We start from the raw sequence: 22,993 nt of genomic DNA on the forward strand, positions 1-22,993 counted from the left end.
GCAAGGATGCACATCTGCTCGGATGTGCTTGATTGGCAGGTGTGTTAATGCAGCGCTGTGGCCTTGGATGGAGGAGCTCGGAGACCTGGTTTTCCTGGAGCCATTATCCAAATATGTTCTGTTTTTCAAACAAATGAATGGCACCAAAATCAAAGTATCAAAAATGTATTGCCCTTCATAATGGAATTCCCTCTGAGCAAGGACACGTAACAATGGGCCATTCTCGGCTTCCTGTCCTTTCCCTCTCTATATGCCAATGGATGTGACCTCCACAGCTTTAACAATGGGGCATCCAGCAACATAAGCACTTGGCTTCTCGCCACAGCCACTACGTGCAGTAAGGTGGCTTTCATCCTTGTTGTTATATTTAAGGGTGACATCCTAGCCTGTCGGCCTCTGCCATTGTCTTCGCCGTGATTATTTTCTACTGTTGTTTTAGCCCCAGTTGTGGCTCTTTGATGAAAAGGTCGCCACTCAATTGGAAAACAGTCATTAAAATGCGGTGGGTACTATTCACCAGTGTTCATGGGGGAACCGGCTCAACTGAGCTGGTTAATCAAAAGTTAATTATATAATTTTCATGCAGATGAGGGAAACATTCAAATGAATCCCAACTCTACAATCATTACAAAAAATAAATAAATAAATAATTCCAAAATGCTATAAAATGTTCAGGGACCGGGAGGCTGTAAACAATATGAAGTTTAATTTGAGGTAAACAAAGTGAATATCCACCAGGGGGTCCGGGAAGGAGAAAGTGAGGTTAAATCAAATTTGGAAACATAGATACCAGCAGGTTTTGTTGTCCTGATATACGTGCAATTAGGCAGGTCCTTGATGAGGACACTGGGAGGGAGGAAGTTGGCTTTCACTGCGAAGGCTCTGGGATTATTTAAAGGGAATTTATGGGATTTCATGCTTTATCTGTAAACATTAATTATTCTCACACAAGTAAACCAAATTGAATTAAAACCATATTTTAGAGAATGCTATAAGAGCATATAATTATCTTTTATGAGCATGTTGCAAAATCATTGAAAACTCCATAACGATGAGTGTAAAGTTAATTAAATCAATTCCAGGAAGTCTCACTTTGCGACTTTCAAAAGAAAACGCGCCGGACGACGTCGTCTTCGCAAAACTTTGTGAAAGAAGGTGAAGAATGAAAACACTTCTCACAAAGATTCTAAAGTCTCCGCTCATCAAAGGGAATGATTGTGTTATGCAAATCACAAGCATGAATATTAAACCAACGATGTGAAGTTTCACAAATGAACAAGCATTGTTCTGGAAGTGCAATGGAATGTGGTTTAATTTCTCTTTAATTCTATGTGCTTTATAATGTTCACCTTTTCCCAGTTGTGCCAGCGGGTTTGGGTTCATTGGTGTGCATTACAACCACGCTCTAACAATGCGGGGCCTCCCCGGTGTCAGCACAGTTCATGAATCCCGGCCCCTTATGCACCAGGCGATTAGTATGGTGCTCTGTCTGTGGGGCTTTGCCAGAAAATGAGTTCTCTTTAAAACATATGCCCCCTGCTGATTCTTTTCCTTTCCTGATATGAAATTCCAATTTTTATAATGAACACCAATTTGCTTTCAGAGAGAGGGAAGAGAAAGTTCTGCACTCTGTCTGTTTTGGATGACTGCAGTTATCCGAAAAATTGGAGGAGAGCTGCGGCGGACATCAGACATTTAGATGAGTCTCTTTCATTTCGAGGGGCTTAATCAACATTCAGGTGGCAGAACAAAAAAATAAAAAATCTGCTGGTGTAATTCTCCACATTGCATATGCACATGACCGGTGTGGCAGAAAATGGAATTACCAAAACTGTAACAAATTCAATTAAGTCATTGATTTCTAATAAATTGGCCTAATCACCAGCTGTTGTCATGCTAAGATTGTTGTGTCACGAGTTTGTCATGCTTGTCGGTCGTGGCTGCTCTACAAAGACAATCAAATCAATTTAAAGTCCTTAAAGACGTCATTTTACACGTATGAAACCTCGTTTGTCTTCTAATGACCGGATCACGAAGAGGACACCAGTCGATCCGATCGGATTAAACACAACATTTAATAGTTTCATTACATTTCAAAATCTTTATTACAACCTAACACTGATGAAAATGCTACAGACATTTAATAAATATCTGTGTAATACATTCATTGAAGTCAACATCTTGCATTCCAACCCATCACAATGTAAATACAGTGTGTTGCTTCCTTCTCTTCAATTATCAGGGAACCTTTTCTTTCGATGGAAATGCCTGGGACCATCATCAATCTGAGGGAAATTAAATCTCCGTTAACAGTTTGAACTGCTGCCTGAATATTTAATCTCGCAAATGTTTAAAATTTTCATTTATTTATAAATATATACGATATCAAATGTGTCGCAGCACATTAGCAGCGCATCTGGCAGCATTCAAAGAGGATACAATTACGCATGCACATATTCAATCAGGCACAAAAAAGGGGAAAAATAAAAACAGTCATTGAGCAGTTTGTATATTGTCATTGCTGCTTTGGAGCGCGGTTGCACACAGCGGTGTAGTGTACATTAATATTGTACAATTGAAGTAGACATTGGTGATAAATTATGTATAATAAGCACTTACTACATTGTATGGTCGAGGTCTCTCTTGGGCTTGGGCACTCGCCTCCTCAGGAAGAGACACCACTCCGCCTGTGCCCATCATCTGAGCACAATAGAGGACATTTCACAAAGACTGATGTGAAAACAAAGCAACAAAACATGAAGGAAAAGAAAGAAAAGTGCAACCGGGTTAAACTGCGATGGTGTATCTGTTATATCTTAATTTTGAAAAAGGAAAGCTCCCACTCACCCTGATGGTCGCCTCCAGCTCCCCCACACTCCTCTTCCCACCTGGAAGCCATCCATAGGACCAGTGCTGGGACAGGGAGACCTGAACCACCAACGTCAACAGCAACACCTGCACCGCCACTCTGCTGCTCGCTTCCATCAGAGCTGCAGAGGAAGCCACATATTGTCATGATCTCCTCACACATGCATCTCACAGACCAGGGGTTATGAAGCGATTAGTAAACAGCAGTTCAGACAGTAAATTAATAGGAAATGTAATTATTAACTTAATAGGCATTGAGCTGAACTTCACCGAGGACTCACTCACCTCAGTGTTTGCCTTGTTAGCATGTGGTGCATTAGCCAGAGAGGGGTTTTATAGGTGTAGTACACGGCTGCTGGCCGGACTATAATCCCCACTATGCAGGTGTGACACATTTACTGACTAATGGGACACAAAATACCACTAATGGACGAGGCTAAGTGCTCAGACATGCTGACAACAACACCAGGGCTCAAACAGCATTAAATATATATATATAAAAAAAATCTTTGTATTGAATGCATGTGTGTGGAGGTTGACAAAAAAGGGAGACAACATTAAGATGGAATCTGACGTTTGTCTTCATCTATTATTTATTGGTATCAGCTCTTAGCAAACAAACAGTCGTTCAGACCCATACAGATTGGAAAGGCAGAAACATCATTGAAACAAGATGCTTGTGCATTTATGTTACAGCGGCTGTCGCCAAATATTACTGTTTCTTATTGTTTCAGCCTGACGGTACATTAAAAGGAGTCGACAATGCAGTAAACCTTAGTGATGATTAATGACCACAACAGGAATTTATGTACACTAAATAAACAAAATGATCAGCGTGCCATAAACCCATTTTATGACTTTTGTAATAATGGCAGTAGAAACACAGTAGAAAGTTATTCACCCAAACTTCAGGCTTCCGCTCTTACTGTTCTACAAAGAAGTGAGCAGGAGCCTCGCAAAAATATATGCTTTTGATTTTGCAGAAATGTTGGGTCTTCTGTGTTTAAATATGAAACTAAGACTTACTATCACATTCGAAATATGTCCAAATGCCTGTGCATGCATAATTCATATTTTGGCGGAGCACTGGTTCTTGATTTCAATACTTTTTCACTGTCCCAGAGATTTTTCATCTCCGTCCTTTTCATCTCCGTCCCTGTGGACCAACAAGGTTCAGCTGCATCAATTATCAACAGCTTCATTTACACCCAGATTCCTCCACTCATCTGCAAGCTAAACTAAGACTATGGTACAATTGCTGTCAATATAATATTCTGAGGAGACAATGAAATGATCCTCACACATGAGACCACATTCAGAAACAATACACCTTTTAAAAATGCATCTATAATATTTCAATTAAACATAAACATCTGGCTTATCCTTATTACAATTGTGTCACTTGGTGACAAGTATTTTATGATCAGAGCTGTTTTCTAATCAGTATGGCACTGCTGTATTCAAACATAAAAGTGTACAGTTGGCTTGTTAATATTTATATATATATACACATCATATTTTTGGAAGCATGGATTTGATACTTGAATGCAAAACTTTTGTAAGGATGACACAATTGGATTCATGTCATAATGGATCATATTCTGCCTGTTCCAATGTGGGCTAATTGCATTTTGCAGCGTCAGGCGCCGAATCCACTAAGTAATATTGCCACAGGCAAAAAGAAAATAAAAAAAAAAGAAAGTTGGTGAAGTTGAATAAAATTGCAACAGGCAGCAGCTGTTAAGTTATTCACAGACAGAAGTGAGGTCGAACAGAAAGCGATATATCACGACTTCTTTGTTTTCGTTAGAGCTAAAAACTGAATCATAAATATTATCCACACATGTCAGACGGGATATCCCTCAGCATTAATCAGCTCATCCGACTTATCACACACACAATTTATTTTCTCTCACGGCAATCCAATATTTTCAGTGGCAGCATAAAATACAAGTAATCATAAGTCATGTAAACCAAAGGCATTGTGGTCAATAATAAAGAAGAAATAAATACCCTATTCTTCAACACATCAACACATTAGGTAGCGAGTAGAACATTAGTATACTCAATTGTGTATTGTGTTTCTAAACAACACACAATTGAGTATGTCCTCTATTTCCTCTTACACACTTTATTGACCCTAACAACGTTGCATTTACACTCGTAAAATTATTCTTTTCTACTTTTTACATTATTATACTTGAAGATCAAACATTCCTGAAGGAGACACCTGAAGCGCAGATGTTTTCCGTTATATTACAGTATTGTACAACAATTTTTTACATCTGTGCAAAATGTAAAAAAAAAAAAAAGAAGAAAAAAGCTGGGTGTAAAAAACAACATTCCGAAAAAAATTGCATAAGTTAGTCCGACCAAATTATACTTTAAACAAAATCTGACAGCTGCTATTTAAAATTGGCGTAGTCTGAGAAAATGTCAACAAAATCCTGCACCACTCTGTAGCAGTAGTCGTATTGCTCCTGGAAGGGGAGAGTGAAAAAGGAAAAAGTGTTAGTGAGCGAAAAATGGTTCCAAACAACACACGTGTGGATAAGCAGAGAGTTCTGGCGCAGCAGGTTTGGATATTAAGTTGTTTTCCACCTACCACAGTCTGAACCATGTGTGGTCTCTGCATGCGTAAACTCTTGACTGTCTGGAAGACGTCCAGGAGGCCCTCAGCCTTCACCCTCTCCAGGATCGTACTGAGGGCGATGAAGGTGCCGGTCCGACCCGCACCGGCACTGAAAAGAAACGACAAAACCATCGGCAATCAAAACACACAATTCACCTCTGGACGCAACTTTGACAATGATTTATTGAAGAACAAAAAAAGGTAATTTAGAAAAGCAGTTTTTTTTAATTCCAAGCAAATTTCTTAAACAATTATGCCTCAATTAAACTCTTGCAATCCGAGCAGCGCATTCTTTTTCCCATTCAAATTAAAAAGTTTGCCAGAGAAAAAGGTGACCTTTGGGTAATAGTGCTAATAATCATCCCCACTTAAAGAGAGGCTAATCCAAACGCTAACACTAATCAGTTTGGAAGCTCTGTGTTTGACTGAGTCAATGTTTACAATGATGGCGGGAGGGAGAGAGAGAGAGAGAACGACTGGGAGAGAGAGGGAGCGAGAGCGATTCGGAGGAGAAGTGTAGAGAGACGTTGGGGATTGCAGCGGGTTAGCCCCGCTCCCGAGGGGCGGAGAAAAAGCTCTAAAAAGCCCCTCTTAGACAAGTGGTGATGAAGGAAGAGGAGAGAGTGATGACACCATTTCCTGTCGTTAGCTCATCTTATCAGATTAATCATAGTGGGAGTCAGAGGAGATTTCACTTTGAGAGGTTTTAATTGACTGTGAATCAGTGGATTGGATCAATCCCGACGGGGCATGCTGCTTTAGAATCACTTCACCTGAAGCTAGGTTCTGATCAAAGCTTTCACTGCTAAGTCTTTATAAGGGATCACATAAATGGTTTAGGCAGAGAACACCAGGTCTACTGAGGCAGAATGTGGAATTTATTGTAACAGACATTTGTAGAAAAGAGAAAATGTGTCCGGAAAAACTGCAACTGCTTCCAATATCACTCCGTTTGCAGCGATCGGGTGAGAAGGAAAGGTGAGTGGACAGATATATAATGGAACACGCTGTATAGGGAAGTGTGTGTGAAGCTGCAGGATTTGTCAGAGTGAGGCTCTTCACCTGCAGTGCACGATTATGGGACGGTTTCCAGACTGCTGCTGCTGCCTCTGCACGGCCGCGATGATGTCAATCATCCCCCGTCCCTCGGCCGGGATCCCGATCTCAGGCCAGCCGTGGAAGTGGAAGTGTCGCACGTGCTGTGACCTCTTCTCCTGGTGAGACGGAGAATGTACAGATATTTAAATCAAAATGAAAATGGTAAATAAAAAGATATTTCCCCACAATTTCTGCAGGAATTTATATTAATTAAAAATGTGTGTATTTGTGATTTTTTGAATTGTTGAAATAAAAACGTTACGCACTGGTCTGTAGGTGAGCACCATGTCTTTGAGCGTGAAGGTTTCACACTGTGTATCAGCCGTCAGCTCCACGGTATAATCTCCAAATGTTACACTGCCCTCTGATGGCCAGTACTGGAAGCACTTCTCCTGGTTTGGCAGGGTCAGGTGAAAAAACAAATCGAGGTACATTTGAGAGATTTAAAGCCTTTTTCAAAATATTTTTTTCATATTTTCACAACACAAACAGTCTAAAACAGCGACATGTGTGCGAGGAAGTGAGGCGGCGGGATACAAAAAGGTGCTGCTTAAATGCCTTTACTTCTGCACGAGCACCACACTGTACCTGCTCCCTCTCTTTGAGTTCGGTGAGCGTAACGATCGAATGGCACCTCCACTCCCACACCATCCTCCAGAAGTCCTCCACCGTGTGAGACAAGGGGCCCTGGGTCGCGATAAAATAGTCCTTCTGCCTGTAGCCCTGGAGGGCAGATCATCCGGTAAACAAGACTTGAGAGTGCGGCAAACATAATATTTTGCATTGTTTGTAAAAGGCAACAATGAGCTTTATATAAACACTTCTATGGGAACAAATCCATACAGGAGGTCTTGAGGGAGTGCTTACATCAATAAAGGAGGCATTGATGTAGTCGGTGAACTCCTGTCCTCTTTTCACTGAGAGTATTACTCGGTTGAAATCATCTGCGAAAAGAAAAAGACTTTCCTAATAAAATCAAAGATGGAGGAGGCCGAGAGAGGGAACATCTGCAAAGTGAAACTTCAACCTGTGTAAGTTTTCCCTGTGAAAAGTTGTACCCCGAGCTTTTACCCCCTCATCCGGCAACTTTGAGTTCAAGATACAAGCCCCTGTTTCGATGTCATTGATCAAACAGACACGGACTGATTAGCCAGATATCTGTGTACGGCATCCGCGGAATCACCGGCAGTGTGAAGCTTTGATGTTGCCTTGGATGTGATGTATTATGAAAGTGTTCGGGCGTTTCAGAGACTGATCCTTACACGGGATGATTTGAAGCACGCGGTTCTTCTTCATGTTGGCGGGGAGGTTCCCGGTTCTCATGTTCTCCTTCATTATGCGAACGTTGGTCAGCTTCTGACGGAGGGATGGAGGGGGGGGGGGGGGGGAGAGAGAGAGAGAACATGAGATGAATGACATGATCAAAAAGTTGATTTTCAAATTAATGCAGGGGGGGATGGGGGGACTTTTGAGGCCAGTGCAAAAACTAAAAAATGCTAACAAGTAAAAAGACAGACGCCGGACAAAAACATGTCCTAATGGTTGAGAAGGAGAAGCAGAGGAGGCATTAGGGGGTAATTTCCTTCAGTGTTGAGGGAACTGTGAGGAACAAAAAATGAGAAATTTTAACCAAGCTCCAATAAATTCCACGTGGCAGATGGTGGTGCCATATAAAGTTTTAGTTGATACAAAGCATTGTTATTTATGTTACTGCTGCCACGAGCGGCACCCTGGGCAAGTTCTCCATGAAAACACACCCATGCAGGGCGCAGGCCGATGGGGACGATTCATTACTGACTGAAATGTTTAAGAGTGAGCTCCTTTTCTTTCGTACCCTGAACTCCTCCTCCAGGCCCAGCCTGTCGTGGGGCGCCCTGGTGTTGTGAAGCCTCTGCAGATGGCCCTCCAGAGAGCACACATCCAGCTCCGTGTCTCCGTACAGGTAGTACTCCAGCAGAGCCTGGTAGATGAAGGAGTACTGCATCTGAGGGGGGGGAGAGGGAAAAAAAAGAACAACGGCTGGAGGAAGTGGAAGCAGCTACTTTTCACCGCCCCAAAGTATTTCCTACACTGACATGGTTGTTGTCTTTCCGCGTGTCCTCGCTTGTTTGTGCCGCGAGTCGAGCTGTCAGCGCGAGGAACAACAGATCGGAAGAGGGTCAACACTTACATCTGTCTGGATGAGTTGACAGCGCTGCTCTCGTATTCTGCTCACGGAGCCGAAGACATCCACCCTCTGGTCCATGTGCATCATGTCGATCATGCTGTCGATGACAATGAACGTCCCAGTCCTCCCCACCCCGGCACTGCAGAAGCACAAACGAGAAAGGAGGCCCAAGGTCTTCACTGTCTCTCGCACACAGACACTGTTTTTATACATCGGCCGAAGAGCAATAACAACAACATGGTAGAAGAAACTGTTTTCTCTCCTAGAAAAAAAGAAAAACGCCGATGATATAATTGCAGAGAACCGCTCCATCCCTACTGCACTCCAAACATAGACGTCAGCCTGGAGCATGTGTAAAAGAGCTTCACCTCTGAAGCCCAAACAAAGTCCTAATAGATTTACAAGAGTCATTTGAGCGGACGGCACCTCCGGGAGCCCAGAGCTGGGATCCACAGCGGGGCGTCCGGGTCTCTTCAGTGGGGCCCCATTCAAGAACAACAGTCCCCAAGCACCTGTTGCGGCAGTTGCTACAATCAGTTGCAGATTTCTTTTAGTATTTTTTTTTACAACGATTGGTCCGAGAAACAAACGCACAGACCAGGCGAGCCGATAAAGAACGTGACTGGAAGAGATCACGTTATAATTTCCCTCAATTTCAGAGTTTTATTTGGATCTGCACTCATAAATCAATCTCTTAAAAATATATTGTCTGTGAAATCAACACACATGTTGAGAAACACCTTGTGGTTCAAAGATAGAGACGGAGAAAATAAGAATTTCCTGGAGCCATGTTTTTGTTTTATCTACTTTACCATCAAACCAACTGACAGAGGTAGAAATACATTTGCTGATGGTTTAGTTCACCTACAATAAGCTTTACTATATATTTATTTCGTATACATTTTTACCAACAATTATATTCACCTATAAGTTTACTTGTTTATTTTACATTTTTAATTACATAAAATTGAAGAATTTCACCGTCAATCTCTTATTCTCTGAAAAAAAAGTAGCTCAGACACAAGAACTATTTAAAGTGTTCGGAGCTGTTTATTATTTACTCAACACATTTCAGTTTCACTCACATATTTGCTGAAACACAAGATATTTATCACCTCCCAAGTGTTTCCTCCTCTAAAATGATAAATAGAAGTAAAGAAGAAAAAAAGCTTCTGCCCTCTCCCTCTGCAGACTGTGCAGAGATTCTGCAACGGACTCAGATTCACTTCATATTTCTCCTTGTAAACCATATTTATATTTAATGCTACGCGTCTCACCTGCAGTGCACAACGATCGGTCCGGCGTAGGACGGATTGACAGCCTTGACCTTCTTGAGGAACTTCAGCATGCCTATGGGCGAGAACGGCACCCCGAAGTCTGGCCAGCTGGTGAAGTGGAGCTGGGTGACCAGGCGCGGCGCCCGGGGACCGTCGCTGCCCTGCTGTGAAGCACAGACACACAAAAAGGTCATACCTGCGCAGAAATATCACAGACAGCCATCATTCAACTGCCTCATCTTCATGGAGCCAGTCGAGTACAACGCTGTCACCTGCCGGGGGAAGTAACCTCAGACGATCTGCGAGATGCATTTGTCATTTTGTTGTCTATACCAGAGTCTAATTATTGAACACGTGTTCCGGTTTGCGTCCTCGGCTCGTGAACTGTCTCCCGGGAGAACGTTCATTTCATTCTCTTGAACACTCGGTTGCTCTGCTCTGTTCAGAGGGAGCTGGATGTAAACGCAGCCGGTCTGTGGGCTCGTGCTGCAGAGAGCCGGGGAGGATCTCTGCACTTCAGCGTCTTCAAATGAATTTTTTTCAATCTGAGGGCTCGGCGGTTGCACCGAGATGGCACCGAGCTCGGCAATCGAAATCACCAGAAGGGGAAACGCATGATACCGCCTGTGTGTAAAAAACTTGCAAAGACGACAGGATGTGAAGAACTGCAGATTTGTACAGTGTTTACTGTACATTAAATACTCCAACACACTGATAATTGTTTGCTGTGTTTATCACCTGCAGTGTATTCTTTAATTTTCTGCTTTTCATTTATTCATTATATTTTATATATTATTGCTGTTTAGTAAAATGTCTTTATTTCCTCATGGGGAACATTCGTTTTTTTGCACAATCTAATTGCAGCTTTGCTTCATTTAAATTTTTAATAAGAATCTCGCTATTATCATAACAGATGTTTATAGCAAATGAGAACTATATTAAGAACCATATTGAAAAAACAGACTATTATTTTCATTCTGAATAAAAGTGACACTGGTGTTAATTTTGAGTTCCTTTATTAGGGAAATATTTTCTTGTTCTGTCTGTAGAAGTATTACAGTGATTACATTTGCACTGATATGTTGAGAAGAAAGTCAATGCTGGAGCAAAGGAGACACTGTTATATGTGTTTTAAATAATAATTATGTTGAGGAAGTGAAGCATTAATATCACTAATGTTCTGATATGCAGATTTCAGGGTGGGGCCAGGGCGGGGCCAGGGGGGCATTGAGCTCGTCTGAGGAGCCCCTTTAACGTTGGAATATTTTTTTATAAACTAGTCACTTACTTACAATATTAAGAATAAATATAACCATTTGTTAAGCATTTTATTTTCTAAGCTTCTTTGAAGTTCACAATGTGCTTGAACAAGGAAAAATTGCATGGATGTTCGATATTTAATTGATCCGAGTGCAAATTGTGGCCCCCATATGGCCCCTGACTTAAAATCCTAGCTCCGCCACTGGCAGATTCAAACGTTATACTTACATACTGAACACAGAACTTCCTGATGGTGTAGTCCACCAGCACCGTCACGTCCTCCGTCGCAACCCGGACGTTCCCGTACATCCAGCAGCCTTTCTCCGGCCAGTACTGATAACATTTGTCCTGAGGAGAGAATCACAACGATGACAAGCTTTCTCCTTTCTGGACCCACAACATCTACGCCTCTAACAACACACAACAGCTGTAACGCACACATGAGCTTGTTGTATCACTGCGTATATTGTTTGCACAGAAACGTGTGTGCGACTTGTGCATTTCACAGTCCAATTGAAAAGCAATCACAGGGACTCTGTGCGACTCTGTCAGTCAATACGATCTTCACAGCAACGTTTCAACTCATTAACTAGATTCTCAGACTAATTATCATGAAGCCTCTCAGGATCTTATCAACAATTATTCCGCCATTGATCCCCGATGCCTCTACTCTGCCCTATCAAACCTGCTGTTGAGCTCTCAATTGATCGTCCCTGTGAGGCTGAATTTAACGCCATGCTGGGTAACCTGCCTGGTGACACTTTGTACGAATCGTCTGGGAGAGGGGGTCAAATAAATTATGCTTATGACTTTGGTTCGGGAGAATACAAAAAGGGGGTTCACGTGGATTGTGCAAAGTTCGATGTATAACACGTCCTGCGCCATGGGGGTTGCAGAAGGTGAATATTCTGAAGTGAACCTCTTTTCTTTCTTTCAGATTCGTCAGCATCACGATCGTTGTTGTTTTCTGTTCCCAGATCATCCGCCAGAAGTCGGACAGCGTCTCCAGTTTCGGGCCTGAAACAAAATCGGGAATAGAATTAAGTCTAGTAGTCATAAACTAAATTATATGCATGTGAAAAATTACTTAAAATATGTTTTTTACACATTAGAAGTCACATTCTCACACACATTCCTACAGCTTTTCTATATGCTGTGTTTTTTGTTCCCTCTCACATTCTGATGTCCAGGGCAATTTGGGTTTCAGCATGAAGCATGCAGACTGGAGGAGCCAGGGATCGAACCACTGACCTCTTTGGTTAGCGGACGACCCTCCTTAACCCCTGAGCCGCAGCTGCCGAAAAAATACTAAACCAGGCCAAAATGCACATTTACCTTGTGCTGCAATGAACTTGTTCTTCTCTTTATAACCCTGAGTGAACAAAATACACAATCAGTGATCAGTTGTTCGGAGCCCGATCTGCATTTAAAGCTCCAATTGAATTCACGCTCACGTCTATGTAAGATGCGTTTATGTAGTCGGAGCACAGATGTCCATCGAGATGACTCATCACCACTCTTGAATGATCGTCTGTGGAAAAAAAACAGGAGAAAATAATATAAATCAACAACCTGTAAATAAAAAGTCGATTCTTCTTTTTCATTCCAGCCCACATCACCTTCTCCCTCAGATTTAGAGGTGGATAAAACTGGAAGCCGAAAGGTCACGTGAATATTGTTTGCTGCAGAATATGGATCTTCACTCACATGGTAAAATGTTTGGGTATCTGTTTTTCTCTCTGTTGTGCTCGCGGCTCGCCTCCTCAAAGGACCCATGGTGGTAGTAACACGGCAGCGACTATAACAAGAGAAGCCAATTCCCGTGAGGTCAAAATACAAACCACGGGTACACAGCCGACTAACATAACATTTTATTACTAGTTTTCTTGCTCGGTGCTTGCAGGACAAAAAAACAAATTGTACTCAGGTACAGAACATAATGTAAAGTCCAAAAAATCTAACTGTGGGCTCACATTGAACTCTTCTCTGAAGAGTTTGCCGTCGTCCGCAGAGCGTAACCGGTACTCCTCCTCCAGCGAGTCCAGCGGGATGGGGAAGTACCTCTTGGATGGCGAGGGCGATCGGGGGAGAAGGACCACTGTCTGCTCTCCTGCGTGTCAAAGAATATATGGCGGTCAGACGGCTAACGTCTCCCAATGGAGAACATTACAAGCTCTCGTAGCACCTGCAAAAACAAGCCCGATGGCCATTAAGATTTCCTACTTCTGTGGCTACGAGACAGAAATGATTTCTTGAGTCGTAAACATGGTGGTGCTGCGGCTGCTGCTGCTTGAAACAGAATTTGGCCTTTGTGTTTATTTATTTATTTTTTACTTGAAGTGGAAGTTTATATTGCTCCCTACGTGCTGGGAAAGCTAAGGAGATTCCAGAACCTCGCCAGCCACGTCGGACTCCAGATGGCGGAACTTTTCCTATAGTCCATAAAGAGTGTAAATCTACAAATCAACTAAAAAAAGGAATAAAAAGTAAAAGACTGCATTACATTTTCATGCACCGGCGGTTATATTGAGTACAGCACAGCAGTACCTTGTTCCTCCAAGAAGCCATTCGGAATCTTTTTATCCACCGAGGTAACGAGAGCTTTCCTGTGGTTTTTGAACCTGCAGTAATGACACAGAGAGAGAAATGAACAAAAGAGAAGATGTAGACCTTTAAAAAAAAAAAGAGCTAAAGATTAGAGAACCCTGAGCCATCAAGCAAAGCTGAGGCGAAGAGCAAACACCAAAACTGATATCAACCATCGGAGAGAGGCAAAGCTGTTCCTCCGCATGTCGCCACCTGACGTCTGAAAGGAAGACTGTGTGTTTGTGGCCTGGCCCGACCTGACCTAGTTGTTTTTTTTTGTTTGCTGTCTTACAGGAGGTGCAGCTGTCTACCCATAAGCCACTGCACGCCGCCTGTCTCCACACCACCCCCGCCCTGATGCCTTGACCCAGCACACACACTCAACACGCACATTATAGAATAGAGGGAGAGAGAGAAAGCAGTGAAATAGAGGGAAGTGACTGTGTATGTGCAGACTTGTGATTCACCTCAGACAGTAGATCGTCAGCAGGACAACGACGATGAGCAGCAGGGATATGACCAGAGTGGAGGGGAGCACATGATCCCCCTGGTGGGTGGGGTTCTCTGGATAAAAACAAACAAACAAATGCATCATATTAGTTTTATCCCAAAACACTTTAAAACATATTTTTATATTTATAATATGATATTATTTATAGGGAACAGTTGTGCTTATTTGTTTCCTTGCTTCCTTGCAGCCAGATAAAAACTAACCACACCACTCTCGTGACAGCAACTACAGCCAGGACACATTTAGCTCAGCTTAGAATCAAGACTGTTAGTGTGGCTCCGTTCAAAGGTCAAAAGGTTAAATTGGAGGTTTAAGTGTTGGACCTTTTCTTTCTTTAAGCCACTAGACTGAGAAATAATCTGAGATATAACATGATGATTGAAATTAAGATATATATATATATTTTTAGCTTGAAATCAGATGTTTTAGACACAGTAAGGACGTAGGATCGAAACCCCTGAATACATTAAGGAGTCTCCCCCAGGTTTTTTTTGCAAATAGATGTTGATCCAAAAATGTGATGTGATTTGATGTGAGAAAATTATTAAATAATTTCATCTTTCAAAAGTTAAGATCTCACTTTCACATCTGACCTTTATGTTCAACTACTTTTTAGATATTGCCACAATTACCTGCAGTTTGGTTCTCATGAGATGAATTGTTCACGGCGATGGAGATCCCGATCAGAAACAACACCATTGTCACTGTGGAGGAAAAACAGAACAATTTACCCAACAATGTTTTACACATGTAATTCTTCACATGTTCCACCAGGAGGCGCCACACCAATATGAAATGTGTGCAGGCTGGCAGAGGGCAGGAAGCAGCCGCAGCATAGCTTTGATGAGGCTCGAGAGAGTGATGTCTGTGTCTCTCTCTCTCTGCTGAGCAGGTAAAGTCCTTGTGGGAAATCTGCTCACAGCCTCGTCCTGTCGGGCCGACTTGAAAGAGCAGCAGCATATCAAATAACCCCCGGCGTTCAGACATCAGACCCGGGGGGAGAGGCCTGAACGCGCAGGTGACACACAACCACATCCCCCCCCCCCCCCCACCGGAGCTGCTGGATTTCACAGTGGAGTTGAGCTCAAATGGTGTTTTCTGTCAGAAGCCGTCTCATTTTGCTGTGATGACTTTGATGTGGGTTCGGCCTGGCAGAGCATCGAGCTCAGGGACAATAAGAGGGGATCCACGCCGGTGACGCCTGTTCTTAAATACAGACGACATATCTTGTTTTTTCTTAAAACGGAATAGTGATAGTGTTCGACAAGGTTAAATCAAGGTGCTGTGGAAACATATGTATATAGGTAGTACTGTCGGGTATGTGAAGGAGAGCAGATGGTGTTGTTGTTGTTGTTTTATTTCATCCATCCATCCGTCATCTATAGGTTTGAGTGTGGAGCTAGAACCAATCACGGCCCAGATAGCATAGGGATGTGGGACACCTCTAGCCTTCATGTTGCCTGAACAAAATGGACAGAAAAACATGCGGTGTCTAGGTAAGGTGTAATCTGGATGTGAATTTAAAGTTGCCCATGTGGTAAATATAGTGAAAGTAGCACAAACTTAATCCGGGGCCACCTTTTGTTGACATGGGGAATTGCTATGGCTTTACTTGTGGCCCAGATCTGGCAAACCGCCTAAGTGCCAGCAGTCCGTAAGGTATGTAGGCCAGATGTGAGATGTGGGCCGGATAAAGGATGTGGGCCAAGTTGGGGACAAAACAATTTTGCTAAGTGGGAGCTGACAGTGGGTGAGAGGTGGGGTTGCACCCGGCCGGTCCCCGGAGTATCGCAGGTCAACGTACACCGACAAACAAGCACACGGTCAGTTCGAGTGTCCAATTAACCAAACCCAATCTGCATGGCTCTGGACTGTGGGAGGAAGCCGGAGTATCCACAGAAAAACCTTCTCAGACACAGGGAGAACTTGCCATCTTAAATCTCATCTTCCCATCTTTTTTAGTCTCTTCATTACATCTCCCTCTTTCCATCCCTCTGCAGTGAACCATCATTTTACTCTAAACCACATTCACACTCTTCCTCTGTTCTATTTCATTGCCGGGAGCCACTGCTGATTTATTTGGGGGCGAAGCTCCGGGAGCGTCTTTCCAAAAGGAAGGCCCGTGACAACTTCCTCTCAACTGCGCCAGAATTAAATTGATTCCGACACATTATCCTTGTGTCTTATTATCTCCCAGAAATGTAGCAGCCCGTTTCTCCAAACTCACATCCCTCTCCTCCCTCCTCGTTCTCCAAATGAGAGGGTGAGAAATCACAGAGTAAATTGGGCGAACGGGGCAGATCTGTCTAAATGGCTTTGATGGAATAAACGAGAGGAGCAAGAACTGAGTGCCCTAATTCATCCTCTGTTCTAAGTTCCCCTACTCGTTATGGCGGCCATGAGACTGGATGGAATAATTCATTGTGTCAATTTAGTTCTTCCAGAAATGGGTCATCTAGGGGCCTAATTTGTGATCTTTCAGAGAATGTCTTACACATAACCCTGGGGGGTTTCACATAACTATATCTCCCACAGCTTTTGTAGAAGACAGAGCTACATAATAATCCTCTAATAATGTGCTCAAAAACCAAATTCATGTCAAATCCTATAAAGTCATAAAAACAACAAATTAGGAGCTCTGTTCTCTGCTCATTATCCAGACTCTCAATGCAGCAGTGCAACACATTGGTGCACTAAAACCCTCCTTTAATTCCCTCATATCCATGTCCTATATTTCAAGTCTACAATTCAAATACTCCTTACCATACAGGAATCTCTCACACAGACACACACACACACACACACACACACACACACACACCTTTTCCTCGTTTCACATGTATGCATTCCTGCACATATGTCCCGCAGCCAAAGGCTATGTGTTGCATATGGGCCTCACTCTGTCGGAGGCGCCAATTCTGTGTCCGGTGCTAACAAGCTGACAGCGCCGGCACCTGTTCCCCACTCCACCCCACTGTGCGAGTCCCATCCACTCACTCTGACCCATCCTGTGGCTTCGTGCTGCAAGGCCCGCTGTGCACACGGGTCACTGCACAGGCCACTGCGAATCTGTCATCTCCTGGCAATAGCTGCAGTATGTACAGCGTATATATATATATATCTAGGAAATCAAAGGAGTGAAATGAAAACTGTGCTGAATGTGCCACCGCTATAAGTGAGTGCACTGAATGGCACTCAGTGGAGCGCACGTCTCTGTCAAGGTGAAACAGTCCCCTTGTGAAACCACATTTAGATTCGCTAAATCTACATTTTGTATTCAAATTCATACACACATTCATAAATATCAGTCCCCTAAACAAGCCTGACAAAGATCCATGAATTATTGAAATCAGCGAATTAATAAAACAAAAGCATCTGCCCCCCAAAATTGAACGGGCTCTTCCCACATCGCACCACAGCCTTCCATCCTTTTGCATAATCTTGCTTACAAACAAAACAAAAAAGAAACTGGAAAAGAGAAATATATAGAGCTGAGTCTTATGTGTTGATACAGTATAAATATCAGACATCTTATTACACTATACTGTCAATTATCAACTCATTTTTGGAGGTCAGATGTCCAGAACCAGAGCTGCTGTTGTGCTCATAAAATAATTTGGCATCAAATTCAAATTCAAGGTTGACCGTGAAAAGATTTTCAGTTTCATCTTAGACACACAAGGCATCAAAAGTCCTTGATAGTAAACACAATTTTTACATTTTCACTTCAAACTCAGAGGCCTTAAAAAGTGAGAAACCTGCCGAGTCATGGCGAGGACACGACTTCAGCTGCCGTCGCTCATTAAATCGCTGATTTGTGTGAAGATCTAGTTTTTTTTTATCCTCTGGATTCTTCTTGAAAAGTCGACATTCCTCTTCATTTAAGCAGCCATGACTCACTTTGACCTCATTATTCATGCCACTTACTTTAAACTATTTATATAACTTAATTAGCATGTGACATCATCCGACCTTCATATGAAAGATGAGTTGCTGCAGAGACCCGTTCCAAACAAGGAAAAGATGCTTCGGTATAATTGGCCTCGCCATCCCCACCAGCTATTGCCTCATTCATTCCAGGTCCCTGCTTCTCTCTCTGTTTTAATGAAATACTAACATCAGTGTGCTTACCTCAACCCCCAGCACCTGCTTGACATAAATGTTCCTAGTTAATTAAATTATCCTGCATCACTTGAGTCTGGAGTGCAGAAGCACATCAGCCCCATTCGCCCATGACGTAACGCTAACATTACGAACAGGAGATGATGAAGCTCTCCACGTGAAACCTAACCCCCCCTCAGTGAAAAAGAAAACCTCAGTGAGATAAACTCTGCAGACTTTTTCAATCCCAGGAGTCCCAGCACCCGAAAGTGAATCTGCTCTGCCTCACTCTGAACGTCTCCCTCACCGCGGCTCACACGGGAAAAAACAACCTGAAATGGAGCCTCAAAGAAAACTGACATCAGGAATAGAAACGCCAAACCAAAGGAATGTGTCTTCTCCTCCTGGCGAACCTGCAGCCTGTTCTCTCGTTTTTATCATTAATTCAAGCTTAAGCTGCGCAGGGGAGGGTTTCATCCCATCATGCAACATGTGGCAGGATGTCACCGGAGGGCAGATTTTCATTTCCCTCAGCTTCAACGTAAATATCAGAGTTCGAAACAACGCAAACACGTCCCCATGCAAACACCACTACATGGTTTTGAATATTTAAATCACAGCACGGGCATTATACCTCCCTGCTGAGCTCCTGACCTTAGTTAAACCTCATTTAAATAATTAATGACATGCACATTTTATCCGTCCACAGATTATCTATACTGCTAATCTCTTTTTTGCTTATCTCACGGGGGAGGCCGGAGTCAATCCCAGCTGACATGGGGCCAGACACCCTGCACAGGTCGCCATTCAATCACAGGGATGAGAAAACAGGGATAAAGCAATGAGAGGATGAGTTTCCAATCAGAACCGGCTGACTATGAGCTGATCAGCTGACATTAAGGTTTTTATATGTCATATTAAAATCTGTTTAGTAGTGAAAAGCCTGAAAACACTTTCAATCATATACCCGATTTCCATTGGTACTAGGTGTGCTGTTCATGTGTCACTCCATGAAAGAAATTAAGCTCAACCTAAATAAAATCTGCACTTACATTGCAGATTCATATTATTATTATGGATGCATGTAGTAAATTCCAGCTTTCCATGGACCCACAGAACCTGTTAGTGGATATACTGTATTTACCATGAGATATTTTCGTCGGGACCAAAGTGGTGAACCATCTGACCGACAACCCTACTCCATGAACACTCAACCAGATTGTATACTGTCGCTCCACCACACCACAAGTCCCCCATTGCACAGCGACTGAAATATGATGTATGGCAGGTAAACAAAGCCTTTGACCCGACCCTGCTAAAAGCTCCCCCGCAATTGAAATCACTGATTTGAAAAATGCATGATATCTAAATTATTCAACACGTGCCATCAGTGACACTGTGTATTCAAGCACTCGCAGATATTTTCCACATGTAATGCATGTTGAACTATGGATTCTGATCTGATCTGGAGCTACACTTCTGCGTATGTGTGTCAAACACCAGCACAAAGAATACTCTTAACAATATGGATGGCCTTTATACTGCCGGGAAGCATTTTGCGTTAGAATAAAGATAAAGAATTCTGTGTTTATAGGTTGTTGAAAGGATAAAAGTGGATATGCAATATAAAAACAGTGTATTAGAAAGATAACAGCATCCAATCCTGTCTCAGTTTTCCCCTAGATCAATACGGCTTCAAAGACAGATCCACATTTTGTGCTCGGCACAGAATGGATGGCATGTCTTGTACCCAGAGAGATAAAAGTTAGATTTTTTTTTGTTGTTTCCAAGGAGAGGAGGAACAAAGAGAGAGTCCAGAAAAAAATAGAAAGAACTCCAGAAAGAGCCACCGCTTCCATTGTCAAGTGCCGAGGAGAAGGAGGGAGCAGGAGCACAAACACATGTCAGGTAAGTGTGGCAGCAAAGAAACGAGGAGAGCAGAGATGAGAGGGATGAGAGGGGAGGAGAGGGGGAAGGAGGGGAGCCGCAGGAGATAAATGTCTAGATTGTGGGTTCAGAGATAACAGCCATAATGGAAGACATCCTTGGTACACAGACAGACGCAGTAAAGAGGATGAAGCTGCACTGTCTGTTAAGTCACTGCTGTAGCTTCCAAAACAGAGGCTTTGGAACAACGCCGTCTTTCAAAAAAAAAATACAAGATTCTTACAAAACATTGTATAGAAAAAACCTCCTGTCAAAGAGACAGGATACTGTGGAGGATGCTACTGTATCTGTGGCTCATCTTCTCAAACTGCTGCTCGGGTAAAGGTCAAAGTAATCAATGGGAAGAAATGATGTGAAATCCAATTAGTCTCACCCAGAAAGTAGACACTGTAATTATTGGATTATTCCCATTAATGGAATGAATAGCAATTGATTCCCAGAGACACACTGTGGTCCGATGGATTATTAAAAGACTTACATTTCCAAGTAAAGCCAGGGAGATCTGGTTTCAGTTGACCCGCTCAGTCCATAGCATCCACGTGACACCACTTCCTTTACTGTATTGGATTTACTGGGGTGTTTCTACCCGCAGGCACTCTCTTACTCACATCCTCTCCGAGGGATTCGATAAAAGTGCGAGATAAGGAGATGGCTTGAGGTTCGTGGCGGTGACTGAGGTCGTGCTGAGGCGTGTTGGAGCTTCAGACTGGGATCGAGGCACAGAGGGATCAGAAGAACCTGCAAAAAGAAAGGAAAAAAAACATTGGTTGAACTCAAATCCAAGGCCACTCTACATGTTACTGAGACAGACGAGCTTGAAATGTGGTAATACTCAACAACAGAGAAGTGGAGTGGGTGGGAGTATGCATCTGTGCGTGGTTTGTCTTTAGAGTACGACTGTGAACTGCAATTAATCAGCTGAGTTAGTGTGTCTGTGTGTGTGAGTGTGTGTCTGTGGTCCAGGTATTACTCATACATTATCATTACATTATGGGGAGAAAGAGCAAGATCCCATAACATAAATCATTACATGTAAAGACATGTTTTAAGGTTAAATTAAGGTAAGGCTTAGGTTCAAGTTTGGTTTAAGTTAGGGTTAGTGTAAGGCAAGTAACTGTTTAAGGTAAGAGTAAATCTACAGGATCTCAATGTAAGTCAATGTACTGTCTTCTGAGAGTGTATGTTTGTCTGTGCGTGTGTGTGTGTGTTTGTTTGTGTGAGTGTGTGGTCCAGGTATTACTCATATATTATCATTACATTATAGGGACAAAGAGAAACTCACAGAATCCACTGTACCAAAGCAAAATGATTAACAAGCTATTCATCTTCAACCATGCAAAACTAATTTGTACCAAAAATATGTGTGTGAGCTCCTCGTGTGTGCCAAGGCGAGTATGATCTTCAAATCTAATAACTGTAAAAGCACGAGAGTGGTTTCCACAAAGTGTTCTTCTAAATTAAAGTTCCAACCGCCCACGGCCCTTAATCCGTCCTCGAGTGCGACATGGACACCACATAAACTATGCTGGAATTAATTCCTCACTATTTAAACAAAGACGTTACTGTGATGTTATTCAATCGTCGAGCTCGAGTCTGGGAAGGAGAGCACGCTCCTCGTGCCCACTCACTCCCACTCTCCCAGAGCCCCGCTGCCCACAGGTGTGTGAGACACAAAGCCATATTGTTAACACTTGGCCGGCGTGACGCAGCCGAGCGGAGAGCAGAGGAGGTGCATGAGTCACCGGACCCGGCTGGATGAGGCCTCGGTCTGAGCTGTGGGGAGGGGACATGAACGCACGACATATGGAAAACACCTCTCTTCCCCCTGAACTGCTCAACTTTTCCTAATTTTGCAAAGTTTTTGGTATTTGAAATCAAACTTAAAGGCACCTACTTTAACCTGAGAACTGTAAGTCCTTTATATGATTTAGTTTTCTTTCATAAAGTTGGGGGGACAACTGAGACACAAATTACACTCTTTCCTTTATAAGAAACAAAAGTCAAGTTAAGTCCATAAGCCAGAAGAGATTTCAGTATCACTCAAGGCAGGAAAACCAAGTTAATACCTTCGAAACAACACTTATCAATATTTTTAAGCTGCTTGTCTGCCTTGTTGCTGAAATTATCTTCCTTTAGACATAAATGAAAAAGGGTGTAGGACTTAGGGGATCAATCAGTAGATATGGAATATTAGATAATATAATAACTAACTTGTCTTCATATCAGGTTCTCCTCTACAGATGCCATCATGTTTCCACAGTAGCCAAGAACAAACAAACCAAACCTTTCACTTTTTTTAATTTTCTGAAGGCCACTATAGGGTCTATAGATACTAAGTTGCCTGCAATATGAGGTTTCACCACTAGATGCTACTAAATCCTGAACACTGAACCTTTAAAGAAAAAAACATATACTATATATGAGAATTGTGTAACTGACTCATAGTCGCAGTGTAAATTGTCCCAATCAGGCCCAGAAAGGTCAACAGTAATGCTGAGCTGTAGATCAGAAACTATTAATAATTTAAGAACATCAAGAACAGCATT

General features: G+C 42.6%; 2 protein-coding genes across 2 annotated transcripts; both read right to left on the reverse strand.

Annotated features, from left to right (window-relative positions):
• Window positions 1-2,231: 2,231 nt before the first annotated feature.
• On the reverse strand, window positions 2,232-2,985 carry gnrh3 (gonadotropin-releasing hormone 3). The gene is made up of 3 exons (XM_053436574.1): window positions 2,848-2,985; window positions 2,620-2,700; window positions 2,232-2,285 (listed from the first exon to the last, which is right to left on the reverse strand). The coding sequence occupies exons 1-3, from the start codon at window positions 2,983-2,985 to the stop codon at window positions 2,232-2,234; spliced, it is 273 nt and encodes a 90-aa protein (XP_053292549.1).
• Window positions 2,986-5,175: 2,190 nt separating this feature from the next.
• On the reverse strand, window positions 5,176-21,169 carry LOC128453488 (receptor-type tyrosine-protein phosphatase epsilon). Its single transcript, XM_053436410.1, has 20 exons — window positions 20,926-21,169; window positions 15,032-15,103; window positions 14,356-14,452; window positions 13,850-13,923; window positions 13,276-13,412; window positions 13,010-13,100; window positions 12,757-12,833; window positions 12,638-12,674; window positions 12,222-12,319; window positions 11,531-11,650; window positions 10,043-10,206; window positions 8,769-8,904; window positions 8,433-8,582; window positions 7,861-7,954; window positions 7,466-7,542; window positions 7,187-7,321; window positions 6,856-6,990; window positions 6,563-6,714; window positions 5,474-5,609; window positions 5,176-5,348 (listed from the first exon to the last, which is right to left on the reverse strand). Exons 2-20 carry the CDS (start codon window positions 15,096-15,098, stop codon window positions 5,274-5,276), a joined length of 2,052 nt encoding a protein of 683 aa, XP_053292385.1. The 5' UTR covers window positions 15,099-15,103; window positions 20,926-21,169; the 3' UTR covers window positions 5,176-5,273.
• Window positions 21,170-22,993: the final 1,824 nt, after the last annotated feature.

This window comes from Pleuronectes platessa, chromosome 12 (assembly GCF_947347685.1).
Source record: "Pleuronectes platessa chromosome 12, fPlePla1.1, whole genome shotgun sequence".
In the NCBI taxonomy this organism is placed as follows: Eukaryota; Metazoa; Chordata; class Actinopteri; order Pleuronectiformes; family Pleuronectidae; genus Pleuronectes; species Pleuronectes platessa.